Source organism: Salvelinus alpinus, chromosome 1 (genome assembly GCF_045679555.1).
Source record: "Salvelinus alpinus chromosome 1, SLU_Salpinus.1, whole genome shotgun sequence".
Taxonomy (NCBI): Eukaryota; Metazoa; Chordata; class Actinopteri; order Salmoniformes; family Salmonidae; genus Salvelinus; species Salvelinus alpinus.
The window spans coordinates 88911476-88935268 of record NC_092086.1 but is presented as its reverse complement, the minus strand read 5'-3'; the positions used below and the strand labels follow the sequence as shown (position 1 = coordinate 88935268).

General features: G+C 39.9%; 2 protein-coding genes across 4 annotated transcripts; one reads left to right on the top strand and one right to left on the bottom strand.

Moving 5' to 3' along the window:
• Positions 1-10945: 10945 nt before the first annotated feature.
• On the bottom strand, positions 10946-14520 carry LOC139533045 (non-histone chromosomal protein HMG-17-like). 2 transcript variants are annotated; one of them, XM_071331246.1, is made up of 6 exons: positions 14170-14520; positions 12601-12627; positions 12389-12418; positions 12253-12288; positions 12034-12141; positions 10946-11898 (listed from the first exon to the last, which is right to left on the bottom strand). In XM_071331246.1, exons 1-6 carry the CDS (start codon positions 14185-14187, stop codon positions 11851-11853), a joined length of 267 nt encoding a protein of 88 aa, XP_071187347.1. In that variant the 5' UTR covers positions 14188-14520; the 3' UTR covers positions 10946-11850. The 2 variants fall into 2 exon arrangements, with proteins under 2 accessions (XP_071187347.1, XP_071187357.1); XM_071331256.1 differs by having other exon boundaries at positions 12010-12141; positions 14170-14358.
• A 239-nt stretch (positions 14521-14759) lies between these two features.
• Positions 14760-21336, top strand: LOC139533038 (guided entry of tail-anchored proteins factor 1-like). Of its 2 annotated transcripts, none has more exons than XM_071331234.1 (5): positions 14760-14918; positions 16938-17103; positions 19953-20020; positions 20202-20262; positions 20850-21336. In XM_071331234.1, exons 1-5 carry the CDS (start codon positions 14829-14831, stop codon positions 20921-20923), a joined length of 459 nt encoding a protein of 152 aa, XP_071187335.1. In that variant the 5' UTR covers positions 14760-14828; the 3' UTR covers positions 20924-21336. The 2 variants fall into 2 exon arrangements, with proteins under 2 accessions (XP_071187335.1, XP_071187325.1); XM_071331224.1 differs by having other exon boundaries at positions 20202-20316.
• The last annotated feature ends 2457 nt before the right edge of the window (positions 21337-23793 follow it).

Below are 23793 nucleotides of genomic sequence, written 5' to 3'. Positions count from 1 at the left end.
ACAACCTACCGCAACCCTACAACACCTACCATGTTTCAACTCATTTTTAAATTTTATATTATTAGTATTATTTCATTTATTTATTGCAAAACACCAGTATACATACAATAAGTATACAAATAGACAGTGATAAAGTGATAACATATGCTAGGGGGTACAACAAATTACATAATACCAGCAACAGTGTGTGAAAACCTTGTGAAGACTTACAGAAAACGTTTGACCTCTGTCATTGCCAACAAAGGGTATATAACAAAGTATTGAGATAAACTTTTGTTATTGACCAAATACTTATTTTCCACCATAATTTGCAAATAAATTCATAAAAAATCCTACAATGTGATTTTCTGGATTTATTTTTCTCATTTTGTCAGTCATAGTTGAAGTGTACCTATGATGAAAATTACAGGCCTCTCTCATCTTTTTAAGTGGGAGAACTTGCACAATTGGTGGCTGACTAAATACTTTTTTGCCCCACTGTAGTTACAGATTTACTAATATGATGTTTATGATTTTTCCAAATGAAGTTGAAAAGCATCTGGTCAACCGCTTTACCTATTTTTTTGTGAAGATGTAGGGACTGGGCTGTGTAGGTAAGTTTGGAGATACCTTCAGCTTTAGAAAGCAATACTCAACCTTTCAAGGATAAAGCCCCCTGCATCCAACGGTTCAACTTCTTTTTGTTTTTTCTCTTCAATAATAGGTATGCAATTTAATGAAATGTTACTTTTTCCTTGACTGGAATATTGCAGATAGAAAGTAGCACCCAATCTTAAACAGCAATCCATTCACACTTGTTAAGGTTTAGGCAAAGACCAGATGCTTTGAAACAATATTTATCACATTGAATGCTCTTGGAATATGATCAGCATCTTTCAAAAAGAAGGTGGTGTCATTTGCAAGCTGACTTATGAGAATATCTCTGTCAGCAATAGAGATCACTTTTATATCGCTGGATTTAACAAAACTTGTAAGAAGTTGGGCTGCAAGTAGGAAGAGATAAGGTGAAATTGGGCAACCTTGCCTAATTCCTATTTTCAAATCAAATCTAGGAGAAGTGCCATGCTTTAATTTAATGGAACTGGTCCCATTCATATGATGAGTTTTAATAGTATTACAAAATAATTCCCCAAAACCAAATTTCTCAAGGGAGAGAAATAGAAACTGTGTCGAAGGCTTTATAGAAGTCAAAGAAGACAATAAAACTATCTTCGAAGATTAGGTCAGAATAGTCAATAATGTCTAACACCAGTCGGATATGATTAGATATACAGTACCAGTCAAAGGTTTGGACACACCTACTCATTCCAGGGTTTTTCTTTATTTGTACTATTATCTACATTGTAGAATAATAGTGAAGACATCAAAACTATGAAATAACACATATGGAATCATGTAGTAACCAAACCAGTGTTTGTGTTGTGACAAGGTAGGGGTGGTATACAGAAGATTGCCCTATTTGGTAAAAGACCAAGTCCATATTATGGCAAGAACAGCTCAAATAAACAAAGAAAAATGACAGTCATCCTTACTTTAAGACATGGAGTTTCAGTCAAATAGGACAATTTCAAGAACTGTGCAGTCGCAAAAACCATCAAGCGTTATGATGACACTGGCTCTCATGAGGACCGCCACAGGAAAGGAAGACCCAGAGTTACCTCTGCTGCAGAGGATAAGTTCATTAGAGTTACCAGCCTCAGAAATTGCAGCCCAAATAAATGCTTCACAGAGTTTAGGTAACAGACACATCTCAACATCAACTGTTCAGAGGAGACTGGATGAATCAGGCCTTCATGGTCAAATTGCTGCAAAGAAACCACTACTAAAGAACACCAATAAGAAGAAAAGACTTGCTTGGGCTAGGAAACACGAGCAATGGACATTAGACTGGTGGAAATCTGTCCTTTGGTCTGATGAGTCCGAATTTGAGATTTTTGGTTCCAACCGCCGTGTCTTTTGTGAGACGCAGAGTAGGTGAACGGATGATCTCCGCATGTGTGGTTCCCACCGTAAGTATGGAGGAGGAGTTGTGATGGTGTGGGTGTGCTCTGTTGGTGTCACGGTCTGTGATTTATTTAGAATTCAAGGCACACTTAACTAGCATGGCTACCACAGCATTCTGCAGCGATATGCCATCCCATCAGGTTTGCTAGTAGTGGGACTATCATTTGTTTTTCAACAGGACAATGACCCAACACACCTCCAGTGTCATGACTTCCGCCGAAGTCGGTTCCTCTCCTTGTTCGGGCGGCGTTCAGCGGTCGACGTCACCGGTCTTCTAGCCATCGCCGATACACCTTTCATTTTCCATTTGTTTTGTCTTGTTTTCCCAAACACCTGGTTAACATTTCCCTCATTACTTGTCATGTATTTAACCCTCTGTTCCCCCCCATGTCTGTGTGTGTAATTGTTTATTATCAGGTTGGCACTCTTCCGGCTGGTTTGCGCCGGGTTATATTTTACACCCGTGCTTTTTGACAGTCTGTACTTTGTTATTTTATACTTAGTGCTGCCTCACTTGTTCTGAGGGCATTTGTTTTGTGACGCGGTTGCGTTCTATTCATATATTGCCTCAGTAAAGTGCCTTGTCCACTTATCTCTGCTCTCCTGCGCCTGACTTCCAATGCACCAGCTACACCAACACCTTGACATCCAGGCTGTGTAAGGGCTATTTGACCAAGAAGGAGAGTGATGGAGTGTTGCATCAGATGACATGGCCTCCACAATCACCCAACCTCAACCCAATTAAGATGGTTTGGTATGAGTTGGACTGCAGAGTGAAGGAAAAACAGCCAACAAGTGCTCAGCATATGTGGGAACTACTTCAAGACAGCTGGAAAAGCATTCAAGGTGAAGCTGGTTGAGAGAATGCCAAGAGTGTGCAAAGCTGTCATCAAGGCAAAGGGTGGCTGCTTTGAAGAATCTCAAATATAAAATATATTTAGATTTGTTTAACACTTTTTCGGTTACTCCATGATTCCATATGTGTTGTTTCATAGTTTTGATATCTTCACTATTATTTTACAATGTAGAAAATAGTAAAGAATTAAGAAAAACCCTTGAATGAGTAGGTGTGTACTATATACACTACCGTTGAAAAGTTTGGGGTCACATAGAAATGTCCTTGTTTTTGAAAGAAAAGCACATTTTTTATCCATTAAAATAACATCAAATTTATCAGAAATACAGTGTAGACATTGTTAATGTTGTAAATGACTGTTGTAGCTGGAAACGGCTGATTTTTTAATGGAATATCTACGTAGGCGTACAGAGGCCCAATATTAGCAACCATCACTCCTGTGTTCCAATGGCACGTTGTGTTAGCTAATCCAAGTTTATAATTTTAAAAGGATAATTGATCATTAGAAAACCCTTTTGAAATTATGTTAGCACAGCTGAAAACTGTTGTTCTGATTAAAGAAGCAATAAAACTGGCCTTCTTTAGACTAGTTGAGTATCTGGAGCATCAGCATTTGTGGGTTCGATTACAGGCTCAAAATGGCCAGAAACAAAGACCTTTCTTCTGAAACTAGTCAGTCTATTCTTGTTCTAAGAAATGAAGGCTATTCCATGCGAGAAATTGCCAAGAAACTGAAGATCTCGTACAACGCTGAGTACTACTCCTTTCACAAAACAGCACAAACTGTCTGTAACCAGAATAGAAAGAGGAGTGGGAGGCCCCGGTGCACAACTGAGCAAGAGGACAAGTACAGTAGAGTGTCTAGTTTGAGAAACAGACACCTCACAAGTCCTCAACTGGCAGCTTCATTAAATAGTACCCGCAAAACACCAGTCTCAACGTCAACAGTGAAGAGGCAACTACGGGATGCTGACCTTCTAGGCATAGTTGCAAAGAAAAAGCCATATCTCAGACTGGCCAATAAAAATTAAATATTAAGATGGGCAAAAGAACACAGACGCTGGACATCTTTCAAAAACAAGGACATTTCTAAGTGACCCCAAACTTCTGAACAGTAGTGTATACATCATTGCTTCTTGAAGAATATAACTTTGAAATGCCTCATGACCTTAGTTCAACTGTCACACTCCATGAGAATCTAAAATATAAGCTTGTTTTTCTACATTGTTTGTAAACATTGTAAATGGTAACAAACACTGCATAGCCTCATAACATGGTTAAAACAATAATGTTGATATCATGGATGGTCAGTCCTTGCATCCATAGCTCTGTCTATTAATCTGTGAGTGGTTACATTTATCCAGGCCCATCCCTCAGCTTTTTACCAAAACAGAGGCGTGGTGTCCATTTTGTTTTTGTTTCATCTGCCCTTCAAACAGCTGCATATTAAGATATCAAAGTGTCACCAACAAAAATGTTAACAATAGGCCTATAGCAAATGCAGCATATGACATTAATTTTTCACATGTAAATAACACTTTTCAGTAGTGTTCAAAGCAAGCCATTCCAGCACTTATTTTTCAACTCAAATCAATGAGCCCAATCAGTCCTCCATGACAACAAAATCATAAACAACAGAGTAGGGCTGGCTAATAAGTCCTTAGTTTTGGGGTTATGCTCAGGTAAAACAATTTGGCTAATCTATACTTCCATATTTCTAAGTCCTATTCTTGAAGATCAACCGGTATAACATCTATTAGAAAAGCTGGAATTCTGATAGACTTTGATTTTTAATGTAAATATATAATTTAATCATATTATTATATGTAGTAGAGAGCGATGGGTTAGAAGAAGCCTACATCACCAACCCATGAAGTAAAATGTAACATCCATGTTTGGCCAGCTATGTAAACTTTAACATTGATTTGTCCTGGCAATAGATGTCATTCAGTTGGTAACATACATGTTTGTCTTCTTCTAATGCCTCTTAAGGGTTAAGTAATCTAAAAGTAACTGAATGAAATCAGATTACGTTACTGAGTTTGGGTAATCCAAAACTTACGTTACTGATTACAATGTCCAGGTAACGAGTAACTGTAAAGTATTACACTTAGAAAGTAACCTACCCAACCCTTTGCTACTGGCTATAGTCATGCTAGCTAGTAAGTTAGTCCCTTATGCTAGATAGTAGTAGCTAGCTAGTGGAAGTAAGTTAACGTTCCTTCAACCTGCTACACTACAAGATCAAGCGGCCAGGCCAAAGCTAGCTGCTGCAGAAAGTTGAGATTTCTACAGTACTTTATGTAGCTAACTTAGCTAGATCTTCTGTCTGGCTGGTGCTTATTGACTTAGTAGGCTAAAAATGAACTGCAGTTACTGTAAATGGTTACCTATCTGGCTCTTTGCCTCGCTATTTCTTACACATTCAATATCTTAAGCTACTGTCAATGCTGATATTGTGTGCGTGTAGGTGTGTGTGTTCAGAATGTGCCCGCAGGAGAAGGACATCTGAGCAGATCAATGTGAACATCATCCAGTTACATCAGCCAATACATTAAGTTAAAATCAACCTTTTTATTGGTCATGGGTATAATTCACAAACCTCCTTTCCTGCTTACCGAAAGGCAGCTGTAGAAAAGGTATAATGGCGAGGATACTACATGAATTGCTACGACAATCAGCCTACTTTTCTGAATGTATACCTATCACCTTTCAGGGGGGCTGATTATCAATGATACAGAGATAGTCTGATACTACTTGATTACTGATTCCCCCCACATTCTCTCTCTCTCTCATTCACAGGACCATTCACACAGTACAGGTACTCAGCCCTATCCAGAAGCTCTCAAGGTCCTACACTACTTCCTCCTACAACACCCTGATGAGAAGCAAAAAGCCTGGCCCCATGATTGTCAGTTTGCATACAGTGAGGGAAAAAAGTATTTGATCCCCTGCTGATTTTGTACGTTTGCCCACTGACAAAGAAATTATCAGTCTATAATTTTAATGGTAGGTTTATTTGAACAGTGAGAGACAGAATAACAACAAAAATATCCAGAAAAATGCATGTCAAAAATGTTATAAATTGATTTGCATTTTAATGAGGGAAATAAGTATTTGACCCCTTCTCAATCAAAAAGATTTCTGGCTCCCAGGTGTCTTTCATACAGGTAACGAACGGAGATTAGGAGCACACTCTTAAAGGGAGTGCTCCTAATCTCAGTTTCTTACCTGTATAAAAGATACCTGTCCACAGAAGCAATCAATCAATCAGATTCCAAACTCTCCACCATGGCCAAGACCAAAGAGCTCTCCAAGGATGTCAGGGACAAGATTGTAGACCTACACAAGGCTGGAATGGGCTACAAGACCATCGCCAAGCAGCTTGGTGAGAAGGTGACAACAGTTTCTGTGATTATTCGCAAATGGAAGAAACACAAAATAACTGTCAATCTCCCTCAGCCTGGGGCTCCATGCAAGATCTCACCTCGTGGAGTTGCAATGATCATGAGAACGGTGAGGAATCAGCCCAGAACTACACAGGAGGATCTTGTCAATGATCTCAAGGCAGCTGGGACCATAGTCATCAAGAAAACAATTGATAACACACTATGCCGTGAAGGACTGAAATCCTGCAGCGCCCGCAAGGTCCCCCTGCTCAAGAAAGCACATATACATGCCCGTCTGAAGTTTGCCATTGAACATCTGAATGATTCAGAGGACAACTGGGTGAACGTGTTGTGGTCAGATGAGACCAACATGGAGTTCTTTGGCATCAACCCAACTTGCCGTGTTTGGAGGAGGAGGAATGCTGCCTATGACCCCAAGAAACCATCCCCACCGTCAAACATGGAGGTGGAAACATTATGCTTTGGGGGTGTTTTTCTGCTAAAGGGACAGGACAACTTCACCGCATCAAAGGGACGATGGACGGGGCCATGTACCGTCAAATCTTGGGTGAAAACCTCCTTCCCTCAGCCAGGGTATTGAAAATGGGTCGTGGATGGGTATTCCAGCATGACAATGACCCAAAACACACGGCCAAGGCAACAAAGGAGTGGCTCAAGAAGAAGCACATTAAGGTCCTGGAGTGGCCTAGCCAGTCTCCAGACCTTAATCCCATAGAAAATCTGTGGAGGGAGCTGAAGGTTCGAGTTGCCAAACGTCAGCCTCGAAACCTTAATGACTTGAAGAAGATCTGCAAAGAGGAGTGGGACAAAATCCCTCCTGAGATGTGTGCAAACCTGGTGGCCAACTACAAGAAACGTCTGACCTCTGTGATTGCCAACAAGGGTTTTGCCACCAAGTACTAAGTCATGTTTTGCAGAGGGGTCAAATACTTATTTCCCTCATTAAAATGCAAATCAATTCATAACATTTTTGACATGCGTTTTTCTGGATTTTTTTGTTGATATTCTGTCTCTCACTGTTCAAATAAACCTACCATTAAAATTATAGACTGATCATTTCTTTGTCAGTGGGCAAACGTACAAAATCAGCAGGGGATCAAATACTTTTTTCCCTCACTGTATCTCTCTAACTCTGCTGTACCATACAGTGCTGAGACGATCTGACTCTAGAACAGTTTTACACCATTTTTAAATGGAATGTCCAACAGTGATTATTGATCTCTCTCTCTCTCTTTGCCATCCTCACAGTTCATTCACTCAGATAATACTGTATGTAGGCTGGTTGATGGCACCTACAGGCCTGTTTGAGGGACAACTGGCCAGAACATATCAGAATGCTTGGACCTCAGCTGAGACCCTCCTCTCCTTCCCCATCTTCCAAAGCCCCTTCTTTACACTTCCTGTTTGGCATCAAATCAAATCTTATTGGTCAGATACACATGGTTAGCAGATGTTAATGCAAGTGTAGCGAAATTTTTGTGCTTCTGGTTCCAACAGTGCAGTAATATCTGACAAGTAATCTAACAATTCCCCAACAACTACCTAGATTGAACCAAGATTGAACTTTTTGGCCTGAACGCCAAGTGTCACGTCAGGAGGAAACCTGGCACCATCTAGGGTGAAGCATGGTGGTGGCAGCATCATGCTGTGGGGATGTTTTTCAGTGGCAGGGACTGGGAGACAAGTCAGGATCGAGGGAAAGATGAACGGAGCAAAGTACAGAGAGATCCTTGATGAAAACCTGCTCCAGAGCGCTCATGACCTTCCAACAGGTCAACGACCCTAACCACACAGCCAAGACAATGCAGGAGTGGCTTCAGGACAAGTCTCTGAATGTCCTTGAGTGGCTCAGCCAGAGCCAAGACTTGAACCCGATTGAATATCTCTGGAGTAGAGGTCGGCCGATTAATCGGAATGGCCGATTTAATTAGGGCCGATTTCAAGTTTTCATAACAATCGGTAATCGGTATTTTTGGACACCGCTTCGCCAATTTTTTTTTACACCTTTATTTAAAGAGGCAAGTCAGTTAAGAACACATTATTATTTTCAATGACGGCCTAGGAACGGTAGGTTAACTGCCTTGTTCAGGGGCAGAACGACAGATTTTTACCTTGTCAGCTCTGGATTCGTTTTTGCAACCTTCCGGATACTAGTCCAAAGCTCTAACCACCTGCCTTACATTGCACTCCACGAGGAGCCTGCGTGGCAGGCTGACTACCTGTTACGCGAGGGCAGCAAGAAACCAAGGTATGTTGCTAGCTAGCATTAAACTTATCTTTTAAAAAACAATCAATTATAACATAATCACTAGTTAACTACACATGGTTGATGTGTAGTTGATGTGTACTTCGACAAACGGGTGATGATTTAACAAGCGCATTTGCGAAAAAAGCACTGTCGTTGCACAAATGTACCTAACCATAAACATCAATGCCTTTCTTTAAAATCAATACACAAGTATATATTTTTAAACCTGCATATTTAGTTAATATTGCCTGCTAACATGAATTTCTTATAACTAGGGAAATTGTCACTTCTCTTGCGTTCCGTGCAAGCAGTCAGGGTATATGCAGCAGTTTGGGCCGCCTGGCTCATTGCGAACTGTGTGAAGTCCATTTATTCCTAACAAAGGCCGTAATTAATTTTCCAGAATTGTACATAATTATGACAAAACATGGAAGGTTGTACAATGTAACAGCAATATTTAGACTTAGGGATGCCATCCGTCAGATAAAATACGGAACGGTTCCGTATTTCACTGAAAGAATAAACGTTTTGTTTTTGAAATGATAGTTTCCGGATTTGACCATTTTAATGACCAAAGGCTCGTATTTCTGTGTGCTATTATGTTATAATTAAGTCTATGATTTGATAGAGCAGTCTGACGGAGCGATGGTAGGCACCAGCAGGCTCGTAAGCATTCATTCAAACAGCACTTTCGTGCGTTTGCCAGCAGCTCTTCGCAATGCTTCAAGCATTGCGCTGTTTATGACTTCAAGCCTATCAACTCCCGAGATTAGGCTGGTGTAACCGATGTGAAATGCCTAGCTAGTTAGCGGGGTGCGCGCTAATAGCGTTTCAAAAGTCACTCGCTCTGAGACTTGGAGTAGTTGTTCCCCTTGCTCTGCATGGGTAACGCTCGATGTGTTCCTGGTTCGAGCCCAGGTAGGAGCGAGGAGAGGGACGGAAGCTATACTGTTACACTGGCAATACTAAAGTGCCTATAAGAACATCCAATAGTCAAAGGTATATGAAATACAAATCGTATAGAGAGAAATAGTCCTATAATAACTACCAGCTAAAACTTCTTACCTGGGATTATTGAAGACTCATGTTAAAAGGAACCACCAGCTTTCATATGTTCTCATGTTCTGAGCAAGGAAGTTAAAATAATATGAATTGCCGTATTAGGCATAACTCAATTTCTACCTTTTTAAGATACCAATATAAAATGTTTTCAGTATCCTGTTTTTTTCGGATTGTTTCAGTGCATGCATTCAACAACCTTTGGATGAAGGACTTCCACAGGGCCGCCATCTTCAAAGTTCATTAAAAAAGGCTATAATTCTGAACTGCGTTTGATTTAGTTTTTGTTTAAATTATTACCATTTTGTTAATCTTTTAAACTTTGATTGGTAGAAATATATTGCTCAGTTATCATTTGGCTCATCTAAACATCCTAAGGTCAACAGCCCCATAGTATTCACATTTCTCCCATGTAAATTTTTTAGCTACATTCACTCTGCCAAAACAGTACAGACACTCACCCTTCTAGATAACTTGAAACAGTCTAACCAGATCTGTGTCTTCAAGTCGCCCAGGCTAGCATCATTAGCCTGGTGTTGGTTTGACGTTGGATTTTTTTAAACGTTTAACTAGGCAAGTCAGTTAAGAACAAATTCATATTTTCAATGACAGGCTAGGAACAGTTGGTTAACTGCCTTGTTCAGGTGCAGAACAGATTTTTAATTTATAAACTGGGGGATTTGATCTTGCAACATTTCGGTTACTAGTCCTACGCTCTAACCACTAGGCTACCTGCCAATAAATTACAATGTAAATATGACAATATTTTCATGTTGCACATTCTTTAGTTCTCATTAAATGCTTTCAATATTTAATTATACATTTCTACAAATTATAGTTTGTTTCTTGTCATTGAAATGTGGAGCTATTGACAATTTACTGATGGTCCCTTACTAGCCCCATAGCGTTATCAAATGTCGAACCAAAGTGCAGCTGCGCTCCAAATGTATGATTACTTGGGTGCTGCTGTGGAAAGGATTGAAATAAACCCAACCAGAGGAAGACTAACAGTAACCTTCATTCCGTTTTGGTCGAGACTGACTTGATTACAAAAACGGTACTATTTAAGTTGTACTCAATTATGACACTAGAATGTTTGACTTGGATGCCACAAAGGCTGTTTTCAAAACTAGACATTTCTTTTTTGGGGCAGATGCTCTTTAAATGTATTTTAGTTTTTCACATTGAGGACAGACACTAGCTGTTGCCATGTCAGTCTCAAAACTGACATGTTTTTCTTTAGCTAATGCAATATGTATTTGTGGACAATCAAAACTATCATATTTAAAATACTGTGTAGTATTTACACAATTGTTTGGATTCACATATCACTGTCTATTTGTCACACAATGAGTAAAGCTCAAACGATTACAACCACATTTTTTATTGGTTTGTTTATACCAATCATGACACAGATACATCTATAAACAAAAAATACAAGAACTGTACACTTGTACTTCATACCTAAAACCCACATGAATATTGCTGGTTTGTGTATTTGACAGCTCAAGTGGATGTACAGTTTCTCAGCATCAAAAGGAACCATAGTCAACAGTATGTTTCACACTTATGTCATTAGCTTGGCTAAGAACACAATTCCATTTACAATGTACCATTACACACTGCATATAGAAAGTTTGAAAACCCTTTTAAACAGCAGCTGTACACATTTATTGCAATGCTATCACAGAACAGAGACAAAACCAATTACACGCGATGCACAGGCCTGATAGGGAGGAACTCCAGTGCTAGGGAATAGGTTTATTAAGCAGAATGGTTAAGGAAAAAAATGGCATGAGTACAATGGTTAACATACAGAACACAGCTTACAACATTCTAAAACATTTCTCATTATAAACAATAAAACTGTGTTGCCCCTTGAGTAATTCATCCCCACAATACAGGTTACAAATACCGTCCCTCATATAGCCTATGGAATGTTAGTCTCTCAGGCAAGCTCTGTTTTGACCGGATCCTGTAAACAACGTGCTTGCATGTTGTTGATGCAGCAACCTGGCCCATTCCCACCCCTTCCCCACGGCAAAAATAAAAACCTTTGACATTTACAATAACCGTAATTGTTCCGGAGATGTAAAAATGTAGGATGTGATGAAATCCGTCTCCAAATGTATTTTTTGTTCCATAAAAAATGTTTCTACAATCAAACTACTAAAAAACTTGCATTTAGAAAATAGTCAATAAAAATATTCCCCTGAATTGTACAAGAAAAAGAGGAATAGGGAGCAGTGATAAAAGATGTGGTTTGAGAGATGTTATTCTGCCGCATCTTCTTTCTGTTCAGGTTCTTCTGTGGCTGGTTCCTGAAAATCAAACATAAATAAATGTAAAAAATAAAATAAAAAAATAGCACCATATCCTCTTGCCATATCATCAATTGGATTGTGTTTTCATTTATCTGTAAGAGGAAATACCTAAATATCCCATCAGCCCCTTACCCCTTCCTCAGCTTTGGCTTCTCCATTCTCTGCAGGTGCCTCCTTCTCCTCAGGCGCAGCCTTCTTCACCTCCTTAGCCTTCTTGAGCTTAGGTACTGCCTTCTCCTTCTGTGTATGTATGCATATATGTATATATGCACACAATACCGTAAGTCCTTTACTGCACTTAATTTACTATTAAATGTACATTTGACATGGTTAATGTCAGCACTTCCTCACCTTTGGCTTGGGCTCTGCCTTTGGAGGGGCTGGTTTCTGCAATTAAAGGCATTTTAGCATGTGATTCTTAGCTGAAATTCTTGTTTTTGGGTGCAACTTAAATGTAAGTGTCTACAAAGGTGTGTAATATACTCACGTTTACCAATCTCTCAGATCTCCTCTTGGGCTGCAAAATATTTCAAAAGAAAATACCAATTGTTTAATAAAAATGGGAGCAGATTTTGACAACATGGTTAATGCTGACCCCTGGTGGCAAAGCAATGGAATTGTACTCAACATTTAAAAACTTAAAGAACCAGTGCCTTGATAACATACAAATACAATAAATTTGAGTAATACGTTACTCACCTCTGCTGCCTCAGCATCAGCGTTTGCCTGTGATAAAAGGAGAGATGAATGTTAGTGACAACTCAGCAGGGCAACCGTGTTTAGTGGGTTTTACTGGGGAGGGGCAATTTAAATGCCATTAGTATTAGAGAAATTGTATAATATCTACCTCACTTGCTTTGGCAATGTTAACATATACTTCCCATGTCAATAAAGCCCCTTGAATTGAACGTGTAATCTAAAGTGGGCCTAAGGAGGCAACAGTGTTATGGTCACTGTCATATATCTGCTTGTTTGTTCCACTTACATCATCCATAAACTACCTAATACAAATACAGTACATGTCAACTTGCTTCAGTCATTTAAGTAAGGTACCAATTGACTTGCCAATTGCGTGCCCCTGGTCTCCTTCTCAAACACCATTGGATGGAAAAAGCCCTTCTGACCTTTTCCTCCAATGGGTTTTGAGAAGTAGACCGGACGCGAGGAGTATGCAGTTGACATTTTCTCCATGCTGCTTGGGCTCGCTACAGAGGGGAATACCGACTCCTCCTCCCAACGCATTCATTCGTGATAAATGGACATTTGCCAAGCAACATGACTGTCCTCCTCTTCGCAGACCAGCCAGTCTACTTTGCGTTCCCGCCATTCATTCGAATTTCGAACTCTCCGAGATCCTCAGCGACTCTCAATGGTTACAGAATCTACTAAAATCCCCAGCAACAAGAGCGGAGCTGTGATGTCGATGAATCGCCATTGCATAACTCAGAATTGTCTCGAGCCAACAACAAAATGAAGGGCACACGAAAATAAAATCAAACCACACACATTCTACACAATGCAGTGTGGCATGCGTGAACCTTTAAGCAGATTACGTTGTAACTATGAATTTTGATATTGCAAAGCAAGAAAAACGTCGTAAATGTTTGTCTTCCTCACAAGGGCAGCCATGACACACGACTTTGTGCCCTTTTGGAAGAACCCTAGAAGCAGTCTTCTGCATGTACATACCATACCGAGCGTTGAACATATATCCCAACAAATGAAGTTATTTGAATGGTATTACACTAAAGGATACATATCTAAAAGATAAACGGAATGCAATTACAATTCAATGTTATACAATAAGCGCAGTCCTATTTGCCAAAAAAAGATTGTCACCAACTTTATTTCTGCAGAATGGCCATCATAGCTAACTCCCTACACCTCTTTGTCTGACATTCAGTAAATGTCATTTTTAAACAACCACCATGAAAAAAAAGGTGACAAACCCTCCAATTTACAAGACTGGATAAGGTAAATATAAAGCACCAAGTATTTAACCAGTCTTAATTTCCGAAGAGTAAAATGACAGCGTGAAAGAGATAAGACGAAGAAAACCCGCCACTTCGCAAATCAAAACAGAGTGATACATTTTAAAACTCCTGACTGCACACAACAGCAGTAACAATGTTGCAGCGAAGCGGACCAAAACAACTTGCATTTGCGGCTACATTTCAACAATTGTACGTGCAAAAATAAATGCATTTCATGCAATTGTGCTTTTATCTATCAAATGACACACAATCAATACAAAAATATTATACTTACTTTGCTCCTTTTAGGCATGGCTGTTTTGCGTATTTGTTAAAAGAAAAAAAGAGGGCAATGTTCCAAAACGAAGCAAGAAAAATACTGTTCTGTATAAGATTCAAACAGTACGTTCTATTACAGCGTAGCGAGACGTTAATGTTCCATTGGAACAAAACTAGCTCAAACCGGATTGGATTCCACCCCCCCTATTCAATTCATTACAGCGCTAACCTGACGGACAAGCCACTCTCCGCCCCTGGCCATTGATTGGCTTTAGGAGTCGTCAACACATTTTCAAATCATAGCGAGATACCTGTGTGGATATCTTTACATGCCAATCAGATCTATATTTATTTGCCTTTCGACGAGGGGTGGAAAACCACGACACCCACTCCTTATACTGTTTTGCTCATACCCTTTATGGCAAAATGTTGGTTAAAACGTTAAGCTCCACATATGGAGAGATTCCCTACACACAATACCCCATATTACCAGAATACAAAGTAACAATGCAGTATTTTGATACACGTAGGATTTGGGGAGAAAATAAATAAAACAGGCCAACGTCACTAGGCAAAAATACAAAATTATCTGTATTTTCTTTTTTATATACACCGGGTAGAAAGACAAGGGGGTGTGCTTCCCTAGCGACGGCTATTGTAAATAATCAAAGGAAAATGGCGACTGTGTACGTCTGGTTGTTGGTCTTAGGGTCTGTGGTCTTGTGCAACCTCGTCAAAATGTTGTTACCTTCAATTTCCTCCTATGTGAGTATGCCATTCATGTGGTAACATTGTGTAGAAATTGTAGCCCAGTTGTACCGGTAAATGTGTGTTCAAACTTTTAAGTTGCGCCGGCATGTTTATCTGTAACATTTTAGCACAGAGACATGACATGACGTTCGTTCTACTGGGAGGGATTGACAAAGACCCGCCGGCAGTTAATGGCTGGTTGTGACTGTTCATCTCCCTCTCACCAAAACGATGTAATCTGCCCTATGAATTTATTTGACTTGATCCTCCCTTGCTCTTTTTTAGCACCATAGGCGTTTTTAGTCAAAGACATTTCCGTGATACAACGGTAAATGCCAGATTTGGGTATGTAGTAAATTTGAGTTTGAAATCTGGAAAACAACATCACGTGTATAATGGAGTCTAGCTGTGCATATCTCATGGGTTTAGTGCTATGGAAAAGTGATATTGATTCAAAGTAGTTTTTTTTTCTTCTTCCATAAGCAACATTTAAACTAATGTAAAATCTTGTCAGATCCTTAAACACCAAATCCTGTGTTGACCACATAGTAGGCCACAGTAGCAGATAGTGTAGTCACGATACCAGCATTTTGACTTCAAGTTTAATATATACTTGACACTCGATACCTTAACAACAAAACAAGAATGCATATTAGCTAAAGTAATCGAATGGCGCTTGATCCAGACAGATAAATTCAGTTACTGCTCTGTTCAATTATTGGGCATCTATTGAGCTCAATATCAAATCAACTTGTATTGGTCACTGTACACATATTTAGCAGATGTTATTGCGGGTGTAGCGAAATGCTTGAAATCATTATGTTAGAATTGTTTTACATCAAAGTTTTTCTGAGACAGCCATGTATGCATGCATTCATTAATACATTATACAATACGTTTGACTTTGTTTTTACCAATATAAATACATAACAACATAATGGTATTTGAATTGTACATCTCTTGATAAACTGGGTAAATTAAGATGTAGTTTAGGGCCTATCCACAATACAAGTGAATGCATATTCAGTAGGAGTGTGTGCATGCATTAAGTTATTGAGCTTGTTTTGGCTGATTTCATAGGGCTACAGGTGACATACAATCTGTTTCCCTTACATTTGGGACTTATTTGTTGTACTGATCAACATTTACTTAGAAGTAGCTTCTTTGATAAAAAATGTGCTCTGTTGCTTTAATCATTAATGACGTCATTCAAAAGGCAAGAGGGGACCGGCCAATCAGAGCAGCAGAGGCTATAGATAATCTTTGGGAGAGATTTGAGAGAGAGACCGAGACCAAATAAATAAGTGAATGAATACATTTTTTGGAGGCAATCAGCTTTGAAATCAGCATATTTTGTGTTATGGTTTGCATAATACACAAAGTACTAGGGAAGTGAATTGATGTTAGCTTTAGCTGTCAGCTAGCAATGAAAGTTAGCCTTCAAAGCTTGAAGCTACTGTATCTTTTTGCATTGTAAAGTGTTCTAGCCTGTATGGACATTGTTTTCTGAACAGTTATGAACAGTTTAAACATTTCTACATGCTGTGTCACATTATTTAAGTGTGTTAACTTCGGTGCAACATGATGGTTGAGCTAACAGAATGCAGCCCAGACTCCCAGTGCAGGCTTTTTACAGAAGTACCGAAAGTAACAACAATTCTAGTATGAACCGTTTTTCATGGTCTAATATAAAAAAAAAGTACATATGTTTCGATTTATCATGCAACACTAATAGCAAATAGAATACTGTCAATACACAAGTATGTTGCCATCAAATCAATAACTGGAGAAAACACATGAATCCCTCTTAATCAGCCATGGATTAGTGCTAATTCCTGCATTTATTTTGTGCTAACACCCTGCAGTTTGATAACATAATTATCTGTGATGATACCTTACTGCATAGTTCACTTTTAAGCAGGCTACCCCAGCCAGTCACTGCCCAGTAGTTAAGTGAATCAGAATGCACCTTGTGTATAACATGCTTAGAAACCATTAGATTTATATTTTGGGCTGTATTTTCTTCTATTGAAGCTGTCCAAAGTTTTCCAGAAGAATGTGGAAGATGAGATGGAGATGAGGGCAGCGATTCAGGCCATGAAGAAGGAGCTTTCTTCCATCAACATGATGGATGAGTTCGCCAGGTACGCACGGCTCGAGCGCAAGATCAACAAGATGACGGACAAGTTGAAGACTTATGGTAATAGTGGACGGCATTCTGTCTCTACCCCTCTCAACGCTATGATCGTTTATGTACATGTTCTAGAAATGTCACACCAAAAGGCCTCACACAACACCTTATTCAACATAACCAATATAGTTTATTATCTACAGTCAACACAGACAAGTATGCATTGTTCCCCAAACTTTTAGATTTTCACAAAATTCAACAATATTAATATAATGAGACATGGCGGCGGTATTGCGCAAGTTATGAATATCACCAATTGTTTCTCTCCCCTCAGCTGATTTAGTAGATGGGAAAACTCTAATAACCAATTTGCTCCATGTCTCTATTGGGGACTAGGCACATGTACACTGAGTGAACAAAACATTAACAACACCTTCCTAATATTGAGTTGCCCTCAGAACAGCCTCAATTTGTCGTGGCATGGACTCTACAAGCTTTCAAACCTTCCACAGGGATGATGACTCCAATGCTTCCCACAGTTGTGTCAAGTTGCCGTTCTTGACTCTTAACTGGTTAAGTTAATTTCTTTCCCACATTTTTTTGCAGTATGTGTAACCTTTATTTAACCAGGTAGGCAACTTGAGAACAAGTTCTCATTTACAATTGCGACCTGGCCAAGATAAAGCAAAGCAATTCGACACATACAACAACACAGAGTTACACATGGAGTAAAACAAACATACAGTCAATAATACAGTAGAAAAATAAGTCTATATACAATGTGAGCAAATTAGGTGAGATAAGGGAGGTAAAGGCAAAAAAAGGCCATGGTGGCGAAGTAAATACAATATAGCAAGTAAAACACTGGAATGGTAGATTTGCAGTGGAAGAATGTGCAAAGTAGAAATAGAAATAATGGGGTGCAAAGGAGCAAAATAAATAAATACAGTAGGGGAAGGGGTAGTTGTTTGGGCTAAACTATAGATGGGCTATGTACAGGTGCAGTAATCTGTGAGCTGCTCTGACAGCTGGTGCTTAAAGCTAGTGAGGGAGATAAGTGTTTCCAGTTTCAGAGATTTTTGTAGTTCGTTCCAGTCATTGGCAGCAGAGAACTGGAAGGCCATTCAACTCTTAACTGGTTTAAAATCACCATTGGCCTCATGGTGAAATCCCTGTGCAGTTTCCTTCCTCTTTGTCAACTGAGTTAGGAAGGATGCCTGTATCTTTGTAATGACTGGGTGTATTGATACACCATCCAAAGTGTAATTAATAACTTCAGAGATGCGGTAGTCATTAATGTTAAACACCTTTTATTGCACATAGTACATGCTTATTATGTGACTTGTTAAGCACATTTGTACTCGTGAAGTTATTTAGGCATGCCATAACAAAGGGGTGGAATACTTATTATTATTAACTCAAGACATTTTAGCATTTCATTTTTTATTAATTTGTAAACATTTCTATAAACATCATTCCACTTTGACATTATAGGGTATTGCTTGTAGATCAGTGACATAACATCTAAATGTAATCCATTCTAAATTCAGGCTGTAACACATCAATGAGGGGGGGAAAAAGCCTAGGGGTGTAAATACTTTTTGAAGGCACTGTATATACTCGTAGAGGCCATTTTAAGTAGTTCGTACTACACTCCATAGACATTTATTTTAAGGGTAGAATGTGCTGTATTGGCTGCATATTCCTGTTCTCACTGGAGTCTGTCACGTTCCTGACCTGTTTTCCTTTGTCTTGTATTTATTTTAGTTGGTCAGGGCGTGAGTTGGGTGGGTTGGTCTATGGTTGATTTTCTATGTTGGGATTTGGTGTTCGGCCTGGTATGATTCTCAATCAGAGACAGCTGTCAATCGTTGTCCCTGATTGAGAATCATACTTAGGCAGCCTGGGTTTCACTTGTGTTTTGTGGGTGTTTGTTCCTGTGACTATGTTTGGGCCACACAGGACTGTTTCGGGTTTGTCACGTTTGTTGGTTTTGTATTTTGAAGTGTTTTGTTGATTTTTCATTAAATAATGAACACTAACTACTCTGCATCTTGGTCCGATCCATGCTCCTCCTCGTCAGAGGAGGAGAACGACTACGACAGCCGTTACAGAGTCACAGTAACTCTACCACACCTCCTATCATTTCAAATTCATAGTCCAAGGACAATGGCACAGGGAAATAATGTTTAGTAGAAATTTTCATATCTTTAGGGTAGTTGGCTGAAGTGATTAGGTGAATGTAGCTATCGGTATGAATCCATGAGGGTTTTGAATTAGAAATCTCCCATAATCCTCAGGGTGGAGCTGGTGGAGGATGAATGAAGACAAAGACCTTGACGTCAGACACTTCCAGTGGCTTGACCAAAGCTTCTTTGGGGAGGGGCAACACTTCTGCTGACCTCTCTGTCACTGTCTCGCTCAACTCCTAACCAGCTGTTGTACAGTCTCACCTGCTAGCCTTAAAGACAGTTTGGAACAGTTTGTGTATATATATTATGACTATAGTTTTTGTTTGTTTTGGTCTTCGGCAAGGGTTTTCTCAGCTGTTCGTGCACACAAATGTTTCTAGTGGCAAGCCGAAGTTGGTAGCTGAAGTCTATGCCCCTTCGTCGGTGATTGGTCAACAGTAGGGATTCTTCAATGAAGTGTTTGTTGTCATTCATCGAGAGACTAATCGGTTTCACCGACTTCGCTTTGCCTCAAGAAATGCTTTTGTGTGCACGAACAGCTGAAGAAACCCCTGCCGAAGACCAAAACATCACAAAATGCCATCATAATATATGCACAAACTGTTTCGGATGGGAAGCCTGCGGACACCTTTACAGTCCCATTGTGACAAATTGTCTCCATGTGGGGAAACCACACCCAGTCGTCAGTTTGTTGTCTGAAGTTTGTATTTTCCTTTCTTCCCTCAGTTAAATCCAGAACTGGTCAGCAGACCAAAATCAAATGGGTCGTCAACATAGTGTACTATATTCTGCAGGTAAGTGAAGTAGAGCAGATTCATTTTTAATTTTTTAATTTTACATTTATTGGTATATTTTCACAATAGCTAGGATTATTTCACAATCTTGCAATAGGAAACTATGCAAATATTTAATAGAGATTTGGGACTGGGGAGGAGGACTGATTCCCCCCCCCCCCCCCTCTTCTGTCTCTCCAAGGCTGTGCTGATGATCTCTCTGATCTGGAAATACTATGTTGACCCAGTGACGGTCTTGCCCAGTAAGTGGATTTCTCCTCTAGAGCGAATGGTGGCCTTCCCATCTGGAGTAGCAGGTAAAACAGATTACAGCGCCTGCCCTGAGAGGGGCTCTAACACCACACAGGGATATTTCAGGATAACAGAACTTACTGTACAGTGTATAGCCTACACTACTTTGCACCTGTAGCTTCCTTTAGGTATGCAGATAGCTCTACTGTTTATATAACTGAACAGTAATGGAGGTAAATGAGGATTGTATTAGTGCTATTCAATCCATTCAACTCAATGTCTGTTTTGTTTTAAAGCTCAAAGAGAGCAGAATGAATACCAGTTCCCTCATCTTTAAAGAGTCATTTTTGAGCAGATGTTTCCTCAGCTCTATTTAAACCCAAAAGTCTGTTTCTCTAAGAACAGTAATACCTATGGATCACTTCTAAATCCCTGCATGTGGATTTGTCACATTTTTATGATTTTAAATTGTTTGGCTTGATCTGTGATTGAGAATCTTGATCGTTTACACTTTTAAATGAGGTTAGATGACATTGATCTGGATCTAAACGGTAATATAATGATTATTCATTCACCTGCTCTTGTGCCTGTGTTTCAGGTGGTGTTGGAATCACATGCTGGCTCGTTGTTTGTAACAGGGTAGTGGCTATAATTCTCCAAGCGGTGGCTTGACAGCCTGAACTTTACTGTCTACTGTGAGACCAAATTATGCAATTGTTGTTACTTTTGTTGCTATTTCGTTCAATTTAATGAGAAGGTTTGTAAATATTTTTCATACACTGGCCTTGATATTTAAATGTTTTGTGTTGAGACTGTTTCTTTTATTTTGATAAACCAGCAGGGTTGTTTTGTTGCATTTTCTTTCTTTACAAATCCATTCCTCTTCATGAAACTAGTGTGAAAAATTGTGGCTTAATACTTTGGTTACAATTTGTTCGTTTTCTGAAGGATTCAAGCCATATCATTATTTTACCTACATGACAGTGTTCTGCTTTCCATTTGTGTTTGTTGGTTGCCTACTTTTCTAACCCTCTTCCAGAATTATTCTTGTAGTTGACATATCAATAAAAACATGCCAAACATTATTTGTGCCTGGATTTATAAGTTAAGACATACATGATAAATGTCACGGAAGTTTAAGGCTGTTATAGAAAGTGCAAGGTCAAGCTCTAGCTAGTCTATTGTAAATTAGATGCCGATCGGAAAGTGAATCAAAAGTCACGCGGTAGGCCTACACAAAATATACTTTAAAGAAAAGTGTTTCTACATTGAACAAAAATATAAATGCAACAATTTCAAAGATTTGGCTGAGTTACAGTTCATAAACTCAGCAAAAAAAAGAAACGTCCCTTTTTCAGGACCCTGTCTTTCAAAGATAATTTGTAAAAATCCTAGTAACTTCACAGATCTTCATTGTAAAGGGTTTAAACACTGTTTCCCATGCTTGTTCAATGAACCATAAACAATTAATGAACATGCACCTGTGGAACGGTCGTTAAGACACTAACAGCTTACAGACGGTAGGCAATTAAGGTCACAGTTATGAAAACTTTGGACACTAAAGAGGCCTTTCTACATCTGAAAATCACGGATAGTTGGATTCGCGTTTATCGTCGAAGGAATGAGCGTTACACCGAGGCCTGTACTCTTTAGCGGGATCGATTTGGAGGTGGAGGGTCCGTCATGGTCTGGGGCGGTGTGTCACAGCATCATCGGACTGAGCTTGTTGTCATTGCAGGCAATCTCAACGCTGCGCGTTACAGGGAAGACATCCTCCCTCATGTGCTACCCTTCCTGCAGGCTCATCCTGACATGACCCTCCAGTATGACAATGCCACCAGTCATGCTGCTCGTTCTGTGCGTGATTTCCTGCAAGACAGGAATGTCAGTGTTTTGTCATGGCCAACGAAGAACCCGGATCTCATTCCCGTTGAGCACGTCTGAGACCTGTTGGATTGGAGGGTGAGGGCTAGGGCTAGGGCCATTCCCCCCAGAAATGTCCGGGAACTTGCAGGTGCCTTTGTGGAAGAGTGGGGTAACATCTCACAGCAAGAACTGGCAAATCTGGTACGGTCCTTGAGGAGATGCACTGTAGTACTTAATGCAGCTGGTGGGCACACCAGATACTGACTGTTACTTTTGAATTTGACCCCTCCCTTTGTTCAGGGTCACATTATTCAATTTCTGTTAGTCACATGTCTGTGGAACTTGTTCAGTTTGTCTCAGTTGTTGAATCTTGTTATGTTCATACAAATATTTACACATGTTAAGTTTGCTTAAAATAAACGCAGTTGACAGTGAGAGGACGTTTCTTTATTTGCTGAGTTTATAAGGAAATCAGTTAATTGAAATAAGTAAATTTGGCCATAATCTATGGATTTCACATGACTGGACAGGGAAGCAGCCATAGGTGGGCCTGGGAGGGCAGAGGCCCACCCACCTAGGAGCCAGGCCCAGCCAATCTAAATTAGTTTTTCCCCACAACCGGGCTTTATTACAGACAGAAATACTCATCAGCTGTCCGCTCACAGACGATCCCGCAGGTGAAGAAGCCAGATGTGAAGGTCCTGGGCTGGCTTGGTTACACGTTGTCTGCGGGTTGACATCTAAAATGATGTTGGAGGTGGCTTATGGTAGAGAAATTAACATTCAATTCTCTGCCAACAGCTCTGGTGAACATTTCTGCAGTCAGCATCACAATTGCACACTCACTCAACTTGAGACATCTGTGGCATTGTGTTGTGTGACAAAACTGCACATTTTAGAGTTGCCTTTTATTGTCCCCAGCACAAGGAGCACCTGCGTAATGATCATGCTGATTAATCAGCTTCTTGATATGCCACGTGTCGGGTGGATGGATTATCTTGGCAAAGGAGAAATGCTCACTAACAGGGTTGTAAAACAAATTTGGACACCTTTTTTTTATAGAGAAATAAGCTTTTTGTGCATATGGAACATTTCTGGTATCTTTTATTTCAGCTCATGAAATATGGGACCAACACTTTACATGTTGCATTTATATTTTTGTTCAGTATAGAAGCTATCTGAAAAACTGCTGAGATGACTGACTGCTGAAACCAGCAGAACCTGTGGTTTTCCATGAGCTCTGCTCCACTACGAACCGCTACTTAATTTCGATTACCGATTGGTGCCAGAATAATAACATATCCCTCAACGTAATCAAGACAAGGGAGATGATTGTGGACTACAGGAAAAGAAGGACCGAGCATGCCCCCATTCTCATCGACGGGGCTGTAGTGGAGCAGGTTGAGAGCTTCAAGTTCCTTGGTGTCCACATCACCAACAAACTAGAATGGTCCAAACACACCAAGACAGTCATGAAGAGGGCACAACAAAACATATTCCCCCTCAGGAGACTGAAAATATTTGGCATGGGTCCTCAGATCCTCAAAAGGTTCTACAGCTGCAGAATCGAGAGCATCCTGACTGGTTGCATCACTGCCTTGTACGGCAACTGCTCGGCCTCCGACCGCAAGGAACTACAGAGGGTAGTGTGTACGGCCCAGTACATCAATGGGCCT

Excerpts from the sequence above, each read along its gene's own strand:
- LOC139533045 (XM_071331246.1), bottom strand. Across the intron at positions 12,419-12,600 it reads CTGATGCTGAGGCAGCAGAG|CCCAAGAGGAGATCTGAGAG; the intron begins GTGAGTAACGTA and ends AATATTTTGCAG. Across the intron at positions 12,289-12,388 it reads GATCTGAGAGATTGGTAAAC|AAACCAGCCCCTCCAAAGGC; the intron begins GTGAGTATATTA and ends CTTTAATTGCAG.
- LOC139533038 (XM_071331224.1), top strand. The coding sequence starts at position 14,829 with ATGGCGACTGTGTACGTCTGGTTGTTGGTCTTAGGGTCTGTGGTCTTG. Across the intron at positions 20,021-20,201 it reads TAGTGTACTATATTCTGCAG|GCTGTGCTGATGATCTCTCT; the intron begins GTAAGTGAAGTA and ends TGTCTCTCCAAG. Across the intron at positions 20,317-20,849 it reads CTTCCCATCTGGAGTAGCAG|GTGGTGTTGGAATCACATGC; the intron begins GTAAAACAGATT and ends CCTGTGTTTCAG.